At 43.9% G+C, this 19391-nt stretch overlaps 1 protein-coding gene across 3 annotated transcripts in view; it reads right to left on the minus strand.

Moving 5' to 3' along the window:
* ATF6 (activating transcription factor 6) overlaps positions 1 to 19349 on the minus strand; it is an 84709-nt gene extending 65360 nt beyond the window's left edge. For 2 of the 3 annotated variants that reach the window (XM_076339845.1, XM_076339844.1), the window contains exons 1-9: positions 19280 to 19349; positions 19091 to 19167; positions 17199 to 17286; positions 16769 to 16863; positions 16145 to 16274; positions 15721 to 15927; positions 9340 to 9560; positions 3371 to 3556; positions 2860 to 2951 (exon numbers count right to left, since the gene is read on the minus strand). In XM_076339845.1, coding sequence (XP_076195960.1) covers positions 2860 to 2951; positions 3371 to 3556; positions 9340 to 9560; positions 15721 to 15927; positions 16145 to 16274; positions 16769 to 16863; positions 17199 to 17286; positions 19091 to 19167; positions 19280 to 19349 — 1166 coding nt within the window. Of the gene's footprint in view, positions 1 to 2859; positions 2952 to 3370; positions 3557 to 9339; positions 9561 to 15720; positions 15928 to 16144; positions 16275 to 16454; positions 16483 to 16768; positions 16864 to 17198; positions 17287 to 19090; positions 19168 to 19279 lie in introns of those variants that run through there. The other variant, XM_076339846.1, reaches the window with a different exon arrangement.
* Between the last annotated feature and the right edge of the window lie 42 nt (positions 19350 to 19391).

The following is a 19391-nucleotide window of genomic DNA, read 5'->3' on the forward strand; positions in this document are numbered from 1 at the left end:
TGCTAAACCTCTTTGCCAAGGGCTGCCACATCCTGGACTGCTTCTTATAATCTTAAAACAGCAAAACAGCACAGCCTCAGAGTCTTCCATGAAACATCACAAGTATCTCATCACTCACATACACAGTCAACAAGACTTAAGACCAATAAACAAAATTATGTGTGAACCAGTGCTAGTACAACACATATCCGCTAATGCAGAAGAAAACATAGAACTAACTACACAGCCAACCATCCAGATGTTTTTTTGTGGGATGCTGAGTGCCCAAACACTGCACTACACCTCTACTGACCTGCTGCAGGCCACGGAGGGTTTGCAGGACTCCCTGTCCTTCAGCTTCACATCCCTGTCCCCAGACAACCCAACTGCTTCCCTGCCTTCTCTGATTTGATGGAAACAGGCAGCTAAAGAGAAAACCTATACACCTGTTGTTTCGTTTTACCTCTAGCCTTCAAAGAATCCTATCGCTACTGATTAAGAAACTGAGAAGCATCTTACAATAAGGCCAGCTAAGGGAATTTCAAAGTCTGCTACAGAATTTAGAGGATGAAATTCCCACATTTTTGCTTTTTTTGGATGTCACTCCCTTTTTGCAATGGTTCATTGGTTTTAAACAATAAAATATTCACCCCTAATATGTTTGAAACAAAACATCCTGTGCCTGAATGTTGTCATACCTCCATACAGGTGTGCAAGTGAAATGATTTCCTACATAGAAGAAATGGCAACACTGCCACAAAGTTTCAAATCAGATTTATCTCCAGTTGACCACTGCATAGAAATTAGGTATTCCACAAATAGCTAACTCAAGGGAAAAAAGTACTTTTGCTGAACTATAAGCTAGCATGGATATGTTAACAAAAAAAAAATAATCCTTATTTCTGTAAGAAGTTGCAGGGACTGAAAAACTTCATGTGTATTGGAAACTTCTGTTGTTAAGGAGTAAGCAGAACAGCAATCATGACTATCACGTTTGTGGAGCTACCATTCAGCAACACCTCTATAAAAGGAAGAAAATGCATATGGGAGGAATTAAATCTTAAGTAACGGTTTGTATATCCCACATTCTGGGCCTTCCAAAGGGTATTGCACAATCAACATTCACATCACCTTGATACAGTCTAGTATTTTAATTGCAGTGCAAGCATTTATTCTGCTAGGGGAAAAAAAAAAAAAGAAAAAGCAGAAAGATAAGAGTAAATCCTTGCAAATTTGCGATTACATTTCTCCTCACTGCCTAAATCCAGTACTGATGCAGACCACCTAGTTCAGGCACAGCAATTACACTGGCATGCTCAGCCAGACATCCAAGAATTTCTTTTTGCTTTATCTACTTCATTAAACATCAAACAGGCCAAGAAATTAACCCTGTCACATTTCTATAGTTACTGATTGTTGCAAAGATATGAACACAAACTGACCTTTCAGTCTACTTTGACAGCAGTTTCTTGCCATCAAGCTCAACACCTTACTCATTCCTGGGGGTAGAGAAGCTGCCACAGGAACTTTAGAACACTGTGGTAAAAGACTTCCCACTCATCTTCTGTACATTTCCAAGCCTCTCAAAACTAACAAGAGCTTAATGCATTCCAACTCCCCTCTGTAATGTGGAGGCAACTAAAATTTCTTCCAGCTTCAAAAAGATTACTGTTCCTATTAGTTCTCACGAAGTAAGAACAGTGTCTCTCGAGTGAGTGGTAATGTTGCAAACGCAGATGGGCTGTACAAATCAATCACTTAGTATCTGGAAGCTGATTTTTATGCCTGACAGTCAAAACAGTCAAAAATACAAACCCTAAATGCACTAAGAAACGATCTACCTTAAGATCATCCATATCAAAGTAAAATTATCAGCTGTATTTCACTGCCTGAGATAAACAGTATTTGCAATAAGTGCAAATACTTCAAAAGTAATTTCAGCTTTAGCAAATTTTCTACTATTATTAAAAATACAAACACCAACATTGTAAAAGTTTCTCATAGTCAGAAACAGTGTCTTCCTCCAGATTTATCCCATCCCATTCCTTTAGTCTGACTGGGGTTTTGAGGACAAATGGAGACACTGCTGACTGGGAATCTACTGAAATACCCTCCCCTTTTGATAAAATGAACAGCTTCATATAAAAGGTCCTTATGTTCCAAAGCCAGGTTAAATAGATATGTGCAAGAAGTATTTTTAGTCTCCTCTCTTCCACAGATTTCCTTATAAAGTGTCTGTTAACTAATGCAGCATTTCCTTCCTGCTCTCTGATTCCTATGCCCCACTGATACAGTTCAAACAAGAGAGGTTTTTGATTACCACTTCAACTAATTTAGGAGAGGGAACAACCTCTTCACCAGATCTAGAAGACAAGTAATACAGGGCTTACATTGTAATGAGGAAGATTGCGGCTAGACACATCTAATGGTCAGGATTGCAAAGCACTGGAACAAACAGTGGGATTTCCTGCACTGAGTACTAGAAGCAGCTTAAACTCATAGCTATTGAGATTAGCACGGGTATAAAGAAGCAGATGAGTTCTCGAAGTCTGACTTTTTTTCCTAAAAGGATTCTAAACGCAGCTCTTCAATCTCTTCAGGTATAAATGGAGCAGACAAACTGCTGTACACTGCACTGATTAACCAATTGCCAAGCCAAGAGAAATTAAAAGTACAAGATCCATCTCTCGTTGCCAGAAGGATTCCAAAAGAGGAACCATTATACAGATAAGTCTTCCCCTACGCAGGAGGAAAGTAAAGGACAGAAGTCAGGTTTCGAGCTCAAGGCTTTAAAACACAACACAGCCTGTATTAAAGATTCAAACAAAAATCACAGGACAGCAAACTCGCTATGCAAAGAGGAATTCCTAGGCAGCTTACCTCAGTGGACCATAATTCAATATTATGAAAGCCAGTATCACCATCACACACAGGGTCCTTCTCTTTGGAGATGATACTTTGAGCTTCTGGTTCTAGACAGGAAAAAACAGAGAAGACATGCAATAAAAAAGGGGCACAGACATGCAAAGGTATGTCAGGACCTAAATAAATGAAATTATGCTTGCTTTTTAGATTTATACTTGCCTAATTATGTATGAATATACCCCAGGACTACTTAAAAATAAAACTCTTTTGTTTGTACATTATATTCAGCTTCTATCCAGTCTACCTTCTCAGTGAAATCTTCAGAAGCACCATAAACAAAGAATTAAAAGTCAACTAGATAATGCAACAGCTGTCCTAACCTAGTTGGTGAGTCCTGCTCAGAGTGGGATATTGGGCTAGAAACAACCAAAGTTCTTCCAGTCAACATTTCCACGATTCTGTTCAAGTGTCTTCCACCTGAGCAACTGCCTTTATATAAAGTCAGATCTTCACCATAATCTCTTACCTCTAATACCACTTCATCCAGCTGCCTCTTCAGTGTGCTGTTTTCTTTCTTGAGTTTCTCATTCTCCAATAAGGCTGCCTCCAGCCTCGCCTCCAGTCCCAACATGTATTCTTTCTTTTTCTTCCGTGACTGAAAGGCTGACTCCCGGTTTTTGATCATGCGCTGCTGCCTTCTCAAGACATTGACCTGGACAGACAATATGGAGGCCTGTTAATGACCTGCAAGTTAAAAGTGCCTCTATTTCATGCATAATTTCTGCTCCTCTACTTTGTCAAAAGTCTGCATAGATAGCTTCCCGCACTCTGCTTCAAATGAGCTGAAATGTTCAGCACAGAGGCAACTAGGAATCACAGTACACCTCCCAGAGTTATAGCTCATGGATAATGAAAAAACAGGTCCTGTGCTGTCTCTGTTTTCTCCTGCATTCTCAATCTTCTATGTGTAGGGGGGACAAAATGTATACTCGAGCAGCAGTTTGATTTGATCAATCACATCACAAAGATAGAAAACATGTATCTACAGGTCTGCAAATTAGCAAGAATGTCTTTCACCTTCACTTCACCATACACCATTTTAGAAGCTACAATCAGTCATCTGTTTTCTTAACTGGAAAGTCCTACAATTTTTTAGTCTGTCCTGTATGGAAGCCATTTCCACACTGATTACACCTGTTTCTGTACCTTTTCCAGCTCTGCTAAATAGTTTTTGAGATTTTGAATACTGTTGTTGACCTTGATTGAATGTTGCACATTCAATGTGTATCAAGCACTTACATGGCAGTTTAAATGCAGTCTCTGGGTGCATCTATACTAGCATTTTAATTCAGATCAGGAGTGTGGCTTTGATGCACATTCCCTGATTGTCCCACTTAATATGCTTTGGTTCACATCACAGAACAGTCTCTGATAGAGCACACAAACTGGATTCCTTCTGAATGAAGCTAAACCAGCAAATACACCCCAGCAAGGCACATAATTGACTCCAACCACTAGCAGGCATTCAGTCTGCAAGACCAGACCGGAACAGTTCAAAGTATCCCATCCTCCAACAGTTTTGATGACTGATTTTTTTCCCAAGCAGGAACAGTCTATCATCTTTTACCACTTACTCATTTTGTGGCTTGCACTGAGCGGCATGACCTAGACTGAAAGCATCTTGCTGCTGACAAGGATAACAATGATCGATACTGCAGAGCTATACAAAACTACTTGAAATCCTAAATTTAAACACTACTCTGTTGATTTCCTTTCCCTCACAGATTAGCAACAGCAACTCTGTTTTTATTAAAAACAGAAGACTTCCATCATACTATTAAGCTACAACAGGATGTGCCTTAATGATGTTTACATTGAAAGAGAACTGAATGCTGTACCTTACACAGACCTGAATATCCTCCAGTAGCTACCAACACATGCACTGGAGTAACCTGTATCTATTCGAGCATGGAAGCTAAAGAAAAAAGATGAGAACTATTCTAGAAGAATCAGTCTAGGAAAAAATAAACAAGTCACAGAGTAATAACATTAATGAACTCAGATAGTGTGCTCCAGTTAAGGTCTGGCTGCTTAAAGAACTTTAACCATAGCTTTCCAACTCTCTCCCTGTATATACCCACACGCAGACAGTATGTTGCTCTAGGGCTTTGGTGTCTGCAAGAAAAATTGGCTACAGGCTGTTTGAAGAAGTCATTCTTCTTCATGATACTGCAGTCTGGTGACAAAGACTAAGAAAACATGTTACAGTGCATTAACGTTTTGGGCTGTCTCCATGTTGATCTAATTGCTTTCTGTAAAGATCATTTATTATACGTCTAGTCTGCTGCCACCAACAAAAGTCTGTGAAAGTGAAACTGTTTGTACTTACTCCAGTTTCTCTCTTTAGCAGAGAGCAGAGAAGGAAAAGATTTTAACATATTTTCATTAACACTAAGCTTTGTCTTGAATTTTTTAAGTACTACAGTACTTAATGTAAGAAAACTTCTGCAGACATATAAAAACTTTGGAAAAAAAAAGATTCAGGCTAGCCAAGGACTGTAGCGTATAGAACACACCAATTTGGGGCCAGGATCATTTCAACTGTCCAGAAATGATATAATAAGGAATGAGTTCATGCAGCAGCTTTGGCTTGAGTTGTGTGATATTCCAAACAAGTAGTTAACATTCCTCTTTTTAAAAAGAGGTTTTGCATCATGAAGTCAAACAGAGAAGACCAAATTGTTTACATCCATTCTTATTTGCAGACCTGCTCAGGATTATTCACTACTGGATAGCTTTTGACTAAGTGTCTGGAACCCTTGGCAAATCTACCTGCTTCCCTGGAGAAAACATGGAGTTAAAGCAGCAGTGCAGTGTTTGTACAGTAAGAGTATATCCTAAGGTACATCTATGGCTGGTTCAGACACTACCAGCTATGTTTCAGATGGTATTTATCTAGACTGCCCTCCCTTACTCAGTGTCCTCCAAACACTGTCAGGAACAGAAGCTCTCCCGAGTCCCATTCAAGGTACTCTGTGCAATAACTGCATTTCAGTCAATGCCACACCAGTTTCACTTCGACTCACTTCTAAAGCTTGCTTAAATGAAACCCAATTATTTGTGTCCTTGAGTTATTTTGTTTTACCTGACAATCCCTAAAACAGTTTAAGGTGCTTGGTCAACCCTTTAGCGCTTGCCTGGCTTTTCTTGGGGAATAAGCCACAACTGCATACCTGATCCTACCTAAATCTGATGCAGGAAACAGAAAGAGTTGTGTGTGTGAAACAGTGCAACAATGCTTAAACCTGGAAGCAGTATGGCACTAAGCGTTACATAGCTGGCTTGGCATCAAGACAAACATGCCCCTTCCTTGAGCATTTTGATAATCAGAAGAGAGAGAGGAACTAATTTATAATGTCAGACTGCTTGAGCAACATTGCTTTGCACAAGTGCCAAACAAAGATTAAACGTAGCAAACACCTCTGCTAACTTCTTTTGCAGCCTCCCTCTTTGTAGGTTGTATTGTATTAATTTACCACTCAAGATAGTAACTGCTGATTCTCAGGAAACACAGACCATAAAGGAAAAACATTGGCATTAAAATCAAAGATTAATAAGTGATGCAACTTTTGCTTTCTAGCTTTAAAGACTACACCACCACTAACACACACACAAAAAAGATGTTGTAACTATGAAGTGAAAGGTTCACTGCAAAACCTTGCTTCAAACAGTACTAACTAGATTCAGATTGTCCATCTTCAGAGTCTTTACAAAGAGTCATGCACTTTACAAATAAACACTGCTACCTCAATTTAGTCTTCCAAAGAAAACTCAGTTCTGAGCAAAATTTAACCTCCATTCCAACGCAAGCTGTATTTCTAGCACAAGGCAGTAAGAATGTCTCTCACACTCCACGGAGTTTTTGGTACGTACACTGGGAAAGTTAACAAAGAGCTGAAAGTACAAACCATTTCAACTTTACATTGGCTGGCTTCTTACCTCAGCTTATGAAAGCTGCTGTCTTCAAAGATGCATCTTAAATGTGGGAATACAAAACCTATGCAAGTGTTTGCTCTGTTCTTATGAGAGATCTGGGTTTTCTTGTCTCTAACTCAACAGAACACAACTTGACTAATGAGTTTATTTCATATGAAAATTACCCAATGTACAGCACAGAAAACAGGATTCTTTAGTAGAAATCCACACTTATGTTGAAGTAATTTTGCATAATCTAATTTCTTCTAAGTTTTCATTTTTTTATCAACAGAACTGGGAGGCAGAACTAAATCCTTTCTCACTACGGAGTGGAAACATGAGAGAAAGGCCCTATAAGGACACAACTAAACTGGATTCCCTCACACACCTACCGTTTACATCCTCATATCATTTAATTGCAACAGGAAAGGCAATCTGCTTTTATAATTAAGAACCTCTTTCCTTCAACCGGAAGAGTGGCTTGCTTAGGCAGCGTTTCTTTTGTCCAGTTTCCTAGTGGAAAGTTCTTCACCGGTTCCCTAGTGAAGAGTGACTGCATTGAAAGCCTGGCACTTCCCCACGGCTGGCAAGCTGCGTAAATGTGTGCCATCAGGGCAAGCACAACGTAAGGCCTCACGCGTACAGCTTGCTATCAGCCGATCTCGGTCTAATCCATTGGAAGGGCTGAGTGTTAAGCTAACAGTTTATCCCTCCTAAGCCCAAAAGAAAGTCCTGCAGTGTTTCTTTTTATCCAGCAACATCTGCTTAGATTAGCAAACAAAAACACGTGTTACAGAGCTCGAATGACAGCTACATCTGTGCAGCTCTGAGCGCCACATATGGCGTCTACAGCAGTCGCAAGATGTTTTAACCCTGCTGGCGCCAGCTGCATCCTGAAACATTTGTTCTTTTTCAAAGTGCTATTTCACAGTATGTGCCAAAGAGCAGTTGCAACTGTTTTTTCATGTTTCAATAAACACAGGTAAGATGTGCAGCATTCAGGCTGATACCAAGTCTTAAAACTGCCTCCCTAAAACAGCTTCACACGCAACCATCGTTCAAAACAAACAGCTATTCATTACCCCAGCTACACATTTCACTACTGACTGTCACAGATGTGTATATGAAGCATGATGACAATAAGGGGGTCTTGTCAATCAAACTTTATATTCAGACAATGGCAAGGTGCCATGCTAGTCCTGATTACAGGGAGTCACAAATCTAATGACTGCTGACAGGTCTCTTCAGTTTGGCTTTGCATGGCAGGCAATTATCATTTAAAAATGCAGCGCTCTTCACTGGTCTGTCTACTGACAGACCTTTGTTAGCTTCCTGCAAATTCAAGATTAGGTTTCCATTGCAGTCTGGTTGCTGAATTATTTGTAGCAAATAATTTTTCATTTAAAAACACAGCCCACACACAAACACAAATAGTGAGGAAAATTTAATATCAAGCATGAGTGGCAATTCTCAGACACTAGGAAACTGTACAACATCCCTCCAAAGAAGCCAGAAGGCACGTGCCTTTGAGAAACAGTGTCCTGCACTGCTAATAAGCAGGTGACTTACTGCAAAATTTTATGTGAATGGACACCTGTGTTTTCTCCCTCACACTGAGAGATGCGGTAAGACCCTCAGCTCATGACAACTGCACTTGGAATACCACACTGGAGAACGACACCCTGAGAGTTTAAAAGCCACAAACAAGAAGCTTTGGTACTTTCCACAACCATGCCATCCTCTGGACAACAAAATGCAACCAAAGCAGCTACTACTAGGAATTAAATCAAGTTAACACCCAGCTTGCTAGCTAGTTAAGATGTCAAAGCTGAAGGGGGAAAAAAACCCCACACATCTCAAAAGCTATTTCTGTTTACACCCACTGCTTACTGTCAGCTACTGTGGAAAAACTTATTTATTTGCACAGTGACTGTTGAGAGCTTACCCCTTTTCTAATCATTCAGTATATGATCGAAAGGGAGCCTGAAGAGATTAGGATCATACAAAACCCAATACCTGAAGTTTCTAAAAATCATGAGTAAAATCTGGGGAGATAAAGGGGACGGAAAAAGAATCAGGCCTACTGCTGACATTTTCAATTCATCTACTTCCAAAAGAGTGTTTTTATTATATGGATTAGAAAACTGGTTTAGCACTTATCAAAAATCAGATGTAGCAAATCTTCCCGCACGTAAGAGAGCTCCAGCCATCGAGAGCTTGCAGTTGAGAAGACAAGCGAAGGAAAAAAATACATCTGCACTGTCTTCTGCCACAATGCTTGCATACCTGGTCTGCAACTCCAGGCAGGCCAGCAGATATCAAGCTGTTCCTCCCCATTCTTTGCCAAGCTGCCAAATTCCCTGTTTATTGTTAGAAATCCTATTAGACGAGCCCAACTACAGCTCTGTCTTCCTGAGACTCTAAAGTGACCCTGGTTACCCCATTATATCCCACATACAGGTAACTGAAAACTGCTTCCAAGCTTTGGTTATTAGCTACCATCACACAGTCAGAACTTACATCCAGCCCCATTGCTGGTGTGGTGCTTTGAAGCAAGGGCTTAGTCACTGGTATTTTGCTGCTTGTTGAGCCATTTCCAGCAGCTGGAGACAATGCATTCACCATATGATTGTGAAGCTGCGAGGTCCCTCCACTAACGGCAATGACTGGCTGGGAGGCAGGAAGCACCCCTGAAGCCTGGAGCTGTACCACAGTGGGCTGGGGGAGCACCACTGATTGACCTAGAACACAAGAACAAACAGGAGTGCTCAGCATATGATATGAAACGGATTTGTACGTGACCAGTTTGTAGGGGAATACTGATATAGGAGGTAGAAAGACTTCCTCTCCTGTCCCACACGATTTATCTCAAGTCCAGTTCTTCAGCATTAGTATATTCCATGGGATAGGAATGAAAAAAAAGAAAAGGCAGCTCAAAAGTTTGCAGAGCTCTTAATCCATCCTGCAAACCAAAACTACACATATTAAAGGGATCCACTAAAGCTCTCTCCCAAAACCCGATGGCTCTTCAAAGTTAATAAAAGTCAACACTTGTTAGAAACATTACTCATTTCGCAATTGCTAACACTTGGTGCACTTTGAGCAACTTTTTCAAATAACTTAGCCAGCTTACCTCAATCCTTCTTCTCCCTTTTGTCCATCCCTACTTTATTGCTGTATTCAATGGAAAACTTGCTACACAGAAGTGACTCATACTATACAAACCAATTCAGAAACAGCATAGAGAAAGAAGATAAACGAGAAAGAACTATGCAAGTTATACTTTCAGAACATAAGTTAAAGCCTCAATTGACACTAAGACAAGACCAATTTTTTTGGAAAATGTCTTATGTAAGAAATTTTATGCACAAGCTGAACAAAGCTTAAAGAAAAGCAAGCAGAAAAAATAAGGTAATTTTGACAGAGTTTGAAATGGAATTAAAAAGTCACTTCCAAGAAATTTCAGTCCAACAACTACATTTAACTCAAGCACGTGCTTGAGTAATATTTTGTTGTCTGAAAACACATGAACATCTCTTTAATCCTTTCTAACAGGATGACCTCCCCAGCTTTCAGAAACAGCACGTTCCAGCTGAGCATTCCAACCAAAATGCACGACAATGTATTACAGCATTTACCCAACCTTCTGGAAGGAGAAAATTGAAATCATTTACCTAGCGCCAAGATCTTTTATGTATGAGGTGTAGAATTAGATCTCCTTTTCTGCAGAGATAAAATCTTGAAGACATCATAAGTTAGTACTACCCTATTTAAGAACCTCAAATGGTGAATTTGAGATTATTTCAACAATTACAGGTCCCTGCCCGGGGTGCCAGGCGAACGCCCGCCCGGCCTCCCTCACCTTCCCGGTTGCCCTTACACAACAGATTTGGGGCCCTGGAATGTGAGGGCCGGGCAAATGAGGATGTAGATGAAGGTCCATCCAGGGGGTTGCCTAGGGTGAGGCAGTCAGCCCCACGCATTATGACTGCCTCTGCTAAGAAAAAAAGGAGGGTAATTGTCATAGGTGATTCCCTTCTGAGGGGAACAGAGGGCCCTATAGGCCGACCGGACCCGTCCCACAGGGAAGTCTGCTGCCTCCCTGGGGCCTGGGTCAGAGACATCACTAGGAAACTCCCTGGTCTGGTACGGCCTTCCGACTACTACCCGCTGCTGGTTATACAGGCTGGCAGTGATGAGGTTGCAGAGAGAAGTCCTGCAGTGATCAAAAGGGACTTCAGGGCACTGGGGCGACTGGTTGAAGGATCGGGAGCACAGGTAGTGTTTTCCTCTATCCCTACAGTGGCAGGGAAGAATACTGAAAGGAACAGGAAAACACACCTGATCAACACGTGGCTCAGGGGCTGGTGCCATCGGCGGAATTTTGGCTTTTTTGATCATGGGGAGGTTTACACAGCACCGGGCCTGCTGGTGACAGATGGAGTTCAACTGTCTCACAGGGGGAAAAGGATCATTGCTCATGAATTGGCAGGGCTCATCGAGAGGGCTTTTAACTAGGTTCGAAGGGGGAAGGGGATAAAACCAGGCTCACTAGAGATGAGCCTAGGGGTAGCATGCCAATGCTGGCGGCGAAATCGATAGCCCAGCTCAAGTGCATCTACACCAATGCACACAGCATGGGCAGCAAACAGGAGGAGCTGGAAGCCATTGTGCAGCGGGAGAGATATGACTTAGTCGCCCTCACAGAAACATGGTGGGGTGACTCTCGTGATTGGAGTGCTACAACAGATGGCTATAAACTCTTCAGAAGGGACAGGGGAGGAAGGAGAGGCAGTGGGGTGGCTCTGTATGTTAGGGAGTGTTTCGATTGTCTAGAGCTCAACAATTGTGATGATGATACGGTCGAGTGTTTATGGGTAAGGATGAGGGGGAAGGCCAACGAGGCAGATATCCTGCTGGGAGTGTTATAGACCACCCAACCAGGATGAAGGGGCGGATGAAGCATTCTACAAGTGGCTGGCAGAAGTCTCACAATCGCTAGCCCTTGTTCTCATGGGGGACTTCAACTTCCCAGATTATCTGCTGGAAATACAACACGGCAGAGAGGAAACAGTCTAGGAGGTTCCTGGAGTGTGTGGAAGACAACTTCCTGACACAGCTGGTAAGTGAGCCTACCAGGGGAAGTGCCTCGCTCGACCTGCTGTTTACAAACAGAGAAGGACTGGTGGGAGATGTGGTGGTCGGAGGCTGTCTTGGGCTTAGCGACCATGAAATGGTAGAATTCTCGATTCTTGGTGAAGTAAGGACGGGGGCCAGCAAAACCACAACCATGGACTTCCAGAGGGTGGACTTCGGCCTGTTCAGGGCACTGGTGGAGAGAGCCCCTTGGGAGACAGTCCTGAAGGGCAAAGGGGTCCAGGAAGGCTGGACGTACCTCAAGAAGGAAGTCTTAAAGGCACAGGAGCAGGCTGTCCCCATGTGCCGTAAGAAGAACGGTCAGGGAAGACGACCGGCCTGGCTGAACGGGGAGCTTTTACTGGGACTCAGGAAAAAAAGGAGAGTTTACCACTTGCGGAAGAAGGGGCAGGCGACTCAAGAAGAGTACAGGGATCTCGTTAGGTCGTGCAAAGAGGAAATGAGAAAGGCAAAAGCCCAGCTAGAACGCAATCTGGCCGCTGTTGTTAGAGACAACAAAAAATGTTTTTACAAATATATTAATGACAAAAAGAGAGCCAAGGAGAATCTCCATCCTTTATTGGATGCGGGGGGGAACATTGTCACCGAGGACGAGGAAAAGGCTGAGGTACTTAATGCCTTCTTTGCCTCAGTCTTTAATAGTCAGACCAGTTATACTCAGGGTATTCAGCCCCCCGAGCTGGAAGACAGGGACGGCAAGCAGGATGAACCCCCCATAATCCAAGAGGAAGCAGTTAACGACCTGCTACGCCACCTGGACGCTCACAAGTCTATGGGGCCGGATGGGATCCACCCGAGAGTGCTGAGGGAGCTGGCGGAGGTGCTCGCCAAGCCACTCTCCATCATTTATCAGCAGCCCTGGTTAACGGGGGACGTCCCGGACGACTGGAGGCTTGCCAATGTGACGCCCATCTACAAGAAGGGCTGGAAGAAGGATCTGGGGAACTACAGGCCTGTCAGCCTGACCTCAGTGCCGGGGAAGATTATGGAGTGGTTCATCTTGAGGGCGCTCACAAGGCATGTGTGGGACAACCAGGGGATCAGGCCCAGCCAGCACGGGTTCATGAGAGGCAGGTCCTGCTTGACCAACCTGATCTCCTTCTATGACCAGGTGACCTGCCTAGTGGATGAGGGAAAGGCTGTGGATGTGGTCTACCTGGACTTCAGTAAGGCCTCTGATACTGTCTCCCACAGCATTCTCCTAGAGAAGCTGGCGGCTCACGGCTTAGACAGGTGGACTCTGCACTGGGTCAATAACTGGCTGGACGGCCGGGCCCAGAGAGTTGCGGTGAATGGAGTTACATCCAGTTGGCGGCCAGTCATGAGCGGTGTTCCCCAGGGCTCAGTACTGGGGCCGGTCTTGTTCAATATCTTTGTCAATGATCTGGATGAGGGGATCGAGTGCTCCCTCAGTAAGTTTGCAGATGACACCAAGTTGGGTGGGAGTGTTGATCTGCTCGAGGGTAGGGAGGCTCTGCAGAGGGACCTGGACAGGCTGGGTCGATGGGCCGAGGCCAACTGTATGAGATTCAACAAGGCCAAGTGCCAGGTCCTGCACTTCAGCCACAACAACCCCATGCAACGCTACAGGCTTGGGGAAGAGTGGCTGGAAAGCTGCCCAGCAGAAAAAGACCTGGGGGTGTTGGTCGACAGCCAGCTGAACATGAGCCGGCAGTGTGCCCAGGTGGCCAAGAAGGCCAATGGCATCCTGGCCCGTATCAGAAATAGTGTGGCCAGCAGGAGTAGGGAAGTGATCGTGCCCCTGTACTCAGCACTGGTGAGGCCGCACCTCGAGTACTGTGTTCAGTTTTGGGCCCCTCACTACAAGAAGGACGTTGAGGTGCTGGAGCGTGTCCAGAGAAGGGCAACAAAGCTGGTGAAGGGTCTGGAGAACAAGTCTTATGAGGAGCCGCTGAGGGAACTGGGGTTGTTTAGCCTGGAGAAAAGGAGGCTGAGGGGAGACCTCATCGCTCTCTACAACTACCTGCAAGGAGGTTGTAGCGAGGTGGGTGTCGGTCTCTTCTCCCAAGTAACAAGTGATAGGACGAGAGGAAATGGCCTCAAGTTGCGCCAGGGGAGGTTTAGATTGGACATGAGGAAAAATTTCCTTACTGAAAGAGTGGTTAAACATTGGAACAGGCTGCCCAGGGAAGTGGTCAAGTCCCCATCCCTGGAGGTATTTAAAAGACGCGTAGATGAGGCACTTAGGGACATGGTTTAGTGGGCATGGTGGTGTTGGGTTGACGGTTGGACTCAATGATCTTAGAGGTCTTTTCCAACCTTAATGATTCTATGATTCTATGATTCTTTTTAATGCATAAAGTATGTGATGCTCTAAGATCATGCTTTCTTCTTTAAGCTTTTATGAAAGGGACTGTAAAAATATCATTCCTCATGCTCCTTTGAAGATAATAGCATATTTCAAACTGGTAGCTCCAACTTGTCATGTGCAAGGGATTTTGATTAACGAAAAAGATCCTTATGGTTTTTGTTATGGAAGCAGCACTATAGAATTTTTAAACACACCATCAGTTAAAGTAAATACATGGCATGGAAATACTTTCCAAAAAGTATTTCCTCTATAGTGCCTCAAAAAAACTACTCTCCTGACTTTTCTTCAGGGAAAAGGAGAAGCTGATCTTCACAGTACTATACTTATATCCAGAAAATCCATATCCCCAACATTCCTTATTCGAGATGGTATTTTATCAGCTGGAACATCAGAAGGAATAAGAATTAGGTCACACTGACTGTGCTGACCTGTGTTTTAAGCAGTCCAACAATCTTAGGCATGTTGTAACAAATGTCAGCATCTCCAGCTTTGGCTTAATTCCTGATGGAAGAGCAATTAGTAATGAAGACAAATTTTTCACTATTGCAATAATTTCTAGATACATGCCCTTAAGTATTTGTCTCCTTTTCCTGCCACGCCTCAGTGCCTGTACAGTCAACCGCAAGAGACTGCAGCCATCAGCTGGTGAAAACAAGCAACTGCATCTGACAATTTCAGCAATGCAAGTAATGTCCCTACTGCCTTAGCTGAAGAGTAAAATAACGCTTGAGATTCGGAAATGAAGGCGTAAGCTAATTCAAAAATCTGTTACAGGGCAACAGGAGGAATGAAGAATTGTCAATGGACAGGAAGTCACTTGCCTCTTGTTAACATCAGCTTGCAGCTGTAAGCAACTGTTCTAACCTCTGACATGGCTCTCTTAACTCTTAGCAGATTTCACAACATCCTATTTAATGCTGTTTAGTGAGATAAAAAGCCATAAACTCATGTTCCCACCATCCTGTGGCAGAGTTTCATGTGGTAAAAAAAAGCTTTTATCACTCCTTTCAAGCTTCACTCAAGCCATCCTAACTGATTTTGCTGGATCCTCTTTTGGTTATGACAGAATAGCACTGTAATCACCTTATGCTCCACTTGCCATCACAAGTAGAGCAAAGGGTCCCTAGAGATCCTTCTAAATCAGCAGTTTTACCTCCACAGCTGCCAGTGCTCAGCATAGTCTCTTTTGCTATACTGTCTTCCATTCCACGTAATGCCCAGGTGAGTGCTGTTTCTCACAGGACTATATGAGAGAGGAATAAGGCCATCTTAGCCCAAAGCTTTTTCAGCAAAGTGTGTAGGACCCCTCTTTTTTTACCTACCCCACCAAAGCTAACTTCATGCTAGCGACCATCCCAACCAGACATAGTGTTTACCCCCAAGACCTGGCTCAGTCATGACAATTCACCTACCTTTAGCAGGTGCTGGCTGGATGTTAACAACTGGCTGATGCTTTGGCAGTGGCACAAGCGTGGGAAGAGTCTGAATAATGATGGTTTTAGCTGGGATGCCAATGTTTGCCTGAGCCTCAGGTACAGCAGGCAAAAGGCGTTTGGGTTGTATCGAAGGCCTGGACGCTGTCTGACCACACTTCTTCAGGGTCCTTGCAGAATTATTTGCTAGGAAAGGAAAAAGAGTCAGAGTTGGACCAAAAGATATAAAATAAAGAATTCAAGCAGTAATAACATGGCTTTCAGTATGTTTTTTTTTACCCATCTATAATAATTGTTAAAAGTAGACATATCAGTAGACATACTACTGTCTGTTAGTTAAACATCCGTATGCAAGACAATACGCATACTATCTGCAGAATCAAAGTAACTCAATCTTTCATACCAGACCGAGAAGTAATGCTGACAGCAGGCTTCTTCCCTCCATCTCCTTCGGGGGATGCAGGGCTTCTGCAGCTCTTGCTGTAGAGAGAGATGGGAGACATCTGGGAGCTACAGCTGAAGTCCACATCATCCTGCAGACAGAAAGTACGTGAGATTAATGCTTCAGAAACACATAAAAGTGTCTACTAGCAGTTCAGAGTATAACAGCCTTTCATCACATCTCTCTTGCTGCTTCAGCAAACAGGAGAAAGGTTTTGTTTTGCAGTTTTATTCTGGTCAATGCTAAGTACCACTGAAAATCAAAGAAGTACCTCTCCTTATCAGCAGAGTGAAGGGGGGCAGAGGCCAGCAACTGCTAGACTTTAGAAGGCATTTTGCTTGGCAACCAGGCCAATACACACAACTGAGGAAACAGAACTGAACATGCTCTTTTTAGAATGGGTCACAGCAGGAGAGGAAGGAAAACATCACTGAAGGGAAGTTGTTTTTGTAAGGGTTGGAAAAATAAGCTGTTTCCTCTTATGTCACGAAGTTGGTCAGACAAGTAAATCACTGGGCTTTTTGTTTGTCACAGCTGGTTCTGAATGACTGCTGCTATCTGTGTTACATGGAGGTTTCTGCATACAGGCACATTCTGCACTGGAGAGTCCACAGACGACGGAGAAGGGACCGAACAATTTGAAGTAGCTGGTGATAAGGGTTCTGTCTTCATGCTTGCATCTGCAAGAGGCAGAAAAGAAATTTTACTGTACAAGTGTTTAACAATGGGAGATCAATAAAGGACACAATGACCTACACCAGCTATTTAATTCCTGAAGCAAGGCACAGCAGAAAACATAGCGAGATTAAAGATACTAAACAGCTTAGCTTGTAGGCCAGTCCTCGCCAGCTGTACCCATCCTACAGAAACACAGCATGACTTCTCATCACAGAGCTAAACGCTGCAGGATATCAGATAGTTTCACATAAGTTACCACTATCCTAAAGTTGTAACAGCTCACCCTTGTAGGGTGCGGGAGAACAGTCACACCTGCAAAATACAAAAGGTAAATTACCTGTATAGGCATGGCCTGTAATATTCCAAAGATCCGAGTCCCAAGACATCAAATCCAAATCAAAATGAAAGTTATAGAGATCATTTTCCTGAAATGACAGTTCAGAAAAAGAAACAATACAAAAAGACAATATACATTGAAACCACCAGCCATTATGTTCACATTCTTACAGCTCTGGAAAACAAAACAATCACTTCGGTTGCCTTAAGGCATGCAGAGATACAAGCCCTTAAGGGAGCAATTCTCAACTGGAATATACAAGACAAGGCTTCTTTTAAAGCTTAGAGCTGTAGGAAAGGAGAATACCAGTTTAAGACCATCACTAATTACTGTACTGTTATCAGTAATTTGTAAAGTGAAAGTTCTAAGTCCAGTCACTGAACCACCTCAAATAAAATACAAGTTTTAGCAACTTATTGGCATCCTCCCCTTCATCTAAATCAAAAGATTTACTTAATGCCCTTCCATCATCAGATCTCAAAGCACTTTATATACAAAAGCAGTATGAGTGCCAGTTTACCAGCAGGAAAAGAGACACAAGGACTGATTTGCTCAAGATCTGATGAACAGTATGTATTAGGCCTCCCTATACTTGAATAAACCAACATCATCATCTTCTTAAGCCAGGGACACCAGTTTCCTTTTCCAACAGAAAAAAGAGACTAAAAGCACTTCATCTATATTGTTTATTGTACGACCTTTAAAACAGTGATCAGGTTTTTGCTCCATTTTTTGTGCTGATGCAACTGTAAGTCTCAGTTCCCTACTCAAATGTAACATTTTTATGAGCACTTGATGAAAAATATAAGTATTACATACCCAACTTATACAAATACACAGCAAAGAATTTCTTGCTAAAAACTATCCTGCAAACGTACCTCTCTTCACATTCTCAACTTTCCTCATAAAGGGAGGCTCAGAAAATCTGCAGACCACACAGAAATCAGTATTTGCAGGCCAGGATGAAGAAAAAGCTCACCAGAGCATACTTATAGGAAGAATGACCAAAAACCACAGCCTGAGCTGTGCAGTAAGAGCCTCCACACAGGTAACTAACGCTGACCTGCTGATGGGCAATACCCTGCCCTTGTACAAGGCAGCAGTTTCCAAATTTTCTCTAGCGCCTGGCTCTACAACGCCTGTAGGAATGCTCATAGTACCTGATGTTTATGTTGGATAACCCAGGGGCTGTGCTGGAGGTGGGTTAGGACACAGTGAGCAGGGAGAAGGCAGGGGGAAGAACAGAGAGCAGAGAATCCATGAGGCAAATGCCCTGGGACAGAAAAAGCAGTATGTACAATCGGACAGTGAAAAACATGGGGATTAACGCATAGGGTTGCAAGCAAAGGGTTTAGGAGAAAATCCAAAAATAGACAAGAAGACAAGAAGCCATCTTATAGACAAGGTGATAAAGCACAGCATTGGTGGACACATGTAACGGACCCATGCTTCTCCACACTTCTCCTTTCATGTAACCTAGAAATGCACTCTCCCGCCAGCACTGCCTTGCAAGGGAAGTTTACCTTCATTAGGTCAGTGACAACACAGCTTTTCCTGGATACGGCACCTCAAACTTTCACCTTAACCTTCCCATTTAACCTTGGCTTTTAAATCTCTAGCTTTGATACCGACAGTTTATTAATAGATTGACAACTCTGCATCTCAACAGCTAATGCAGGGGTGAACGGGTGAAGGCCTGTAAGCCACCGGCCCTCCAGCCCGGGAGCTCGAGTGGCTCCTGCCAGATGACCATCATGAAACCCACAGCGCTTCTCGCCGGGGGATCCCCCGCCGGCGCCTCCAGCCCACGAGCCGGGCCGTGGGGGCACACCGCCGGCGGGGGCGGGCGGGGGAAGGGAGGGGCACTCCCGCCGCCCCCGCTTGGTACTCACGTCGGGCTCGTCCCTCGGGGCCCGCCGCGGCTCCGCGGCGCCCAGCAGCTCGCTCAGCTCATCGCCCAGCACCGCCTCTGCGGGAGAGACAGTGGCCTCAGCGCCGGCCCGGCCCCGGCGGGGAGCTCCCCACCGCCCGGCTCCGGCCCCCAGCCCCCAGCCCCCGGTCCCCGAGCTCCCCGCGCTCACCCCAGTCGAGGCCGCCCCCCGGGGCCGACAGCAGCCCCGCCGGCTCCCACTCGGACTCCGCCGCCGCCATCGCTTCCGCCTTCCTCCCGAAACCCACGTCTCCTTCCGGGCG

Source organism: Aptenodytes patagonicus, chromosome 5, assembly GCF_965638725.1.
Source record: "Aptenodytes patagonicus chromosome 5, bAptPat1.pri.cur, whole genome shotgun sequence".
NCBI classification, from domain to species: domain Eukaryota; kingdom Metazoa; phylum Chordata; class Aves; order Sphenisciformes; family Spheniscidae; genus Aptenodytes; species Aptenodytes patagonicus.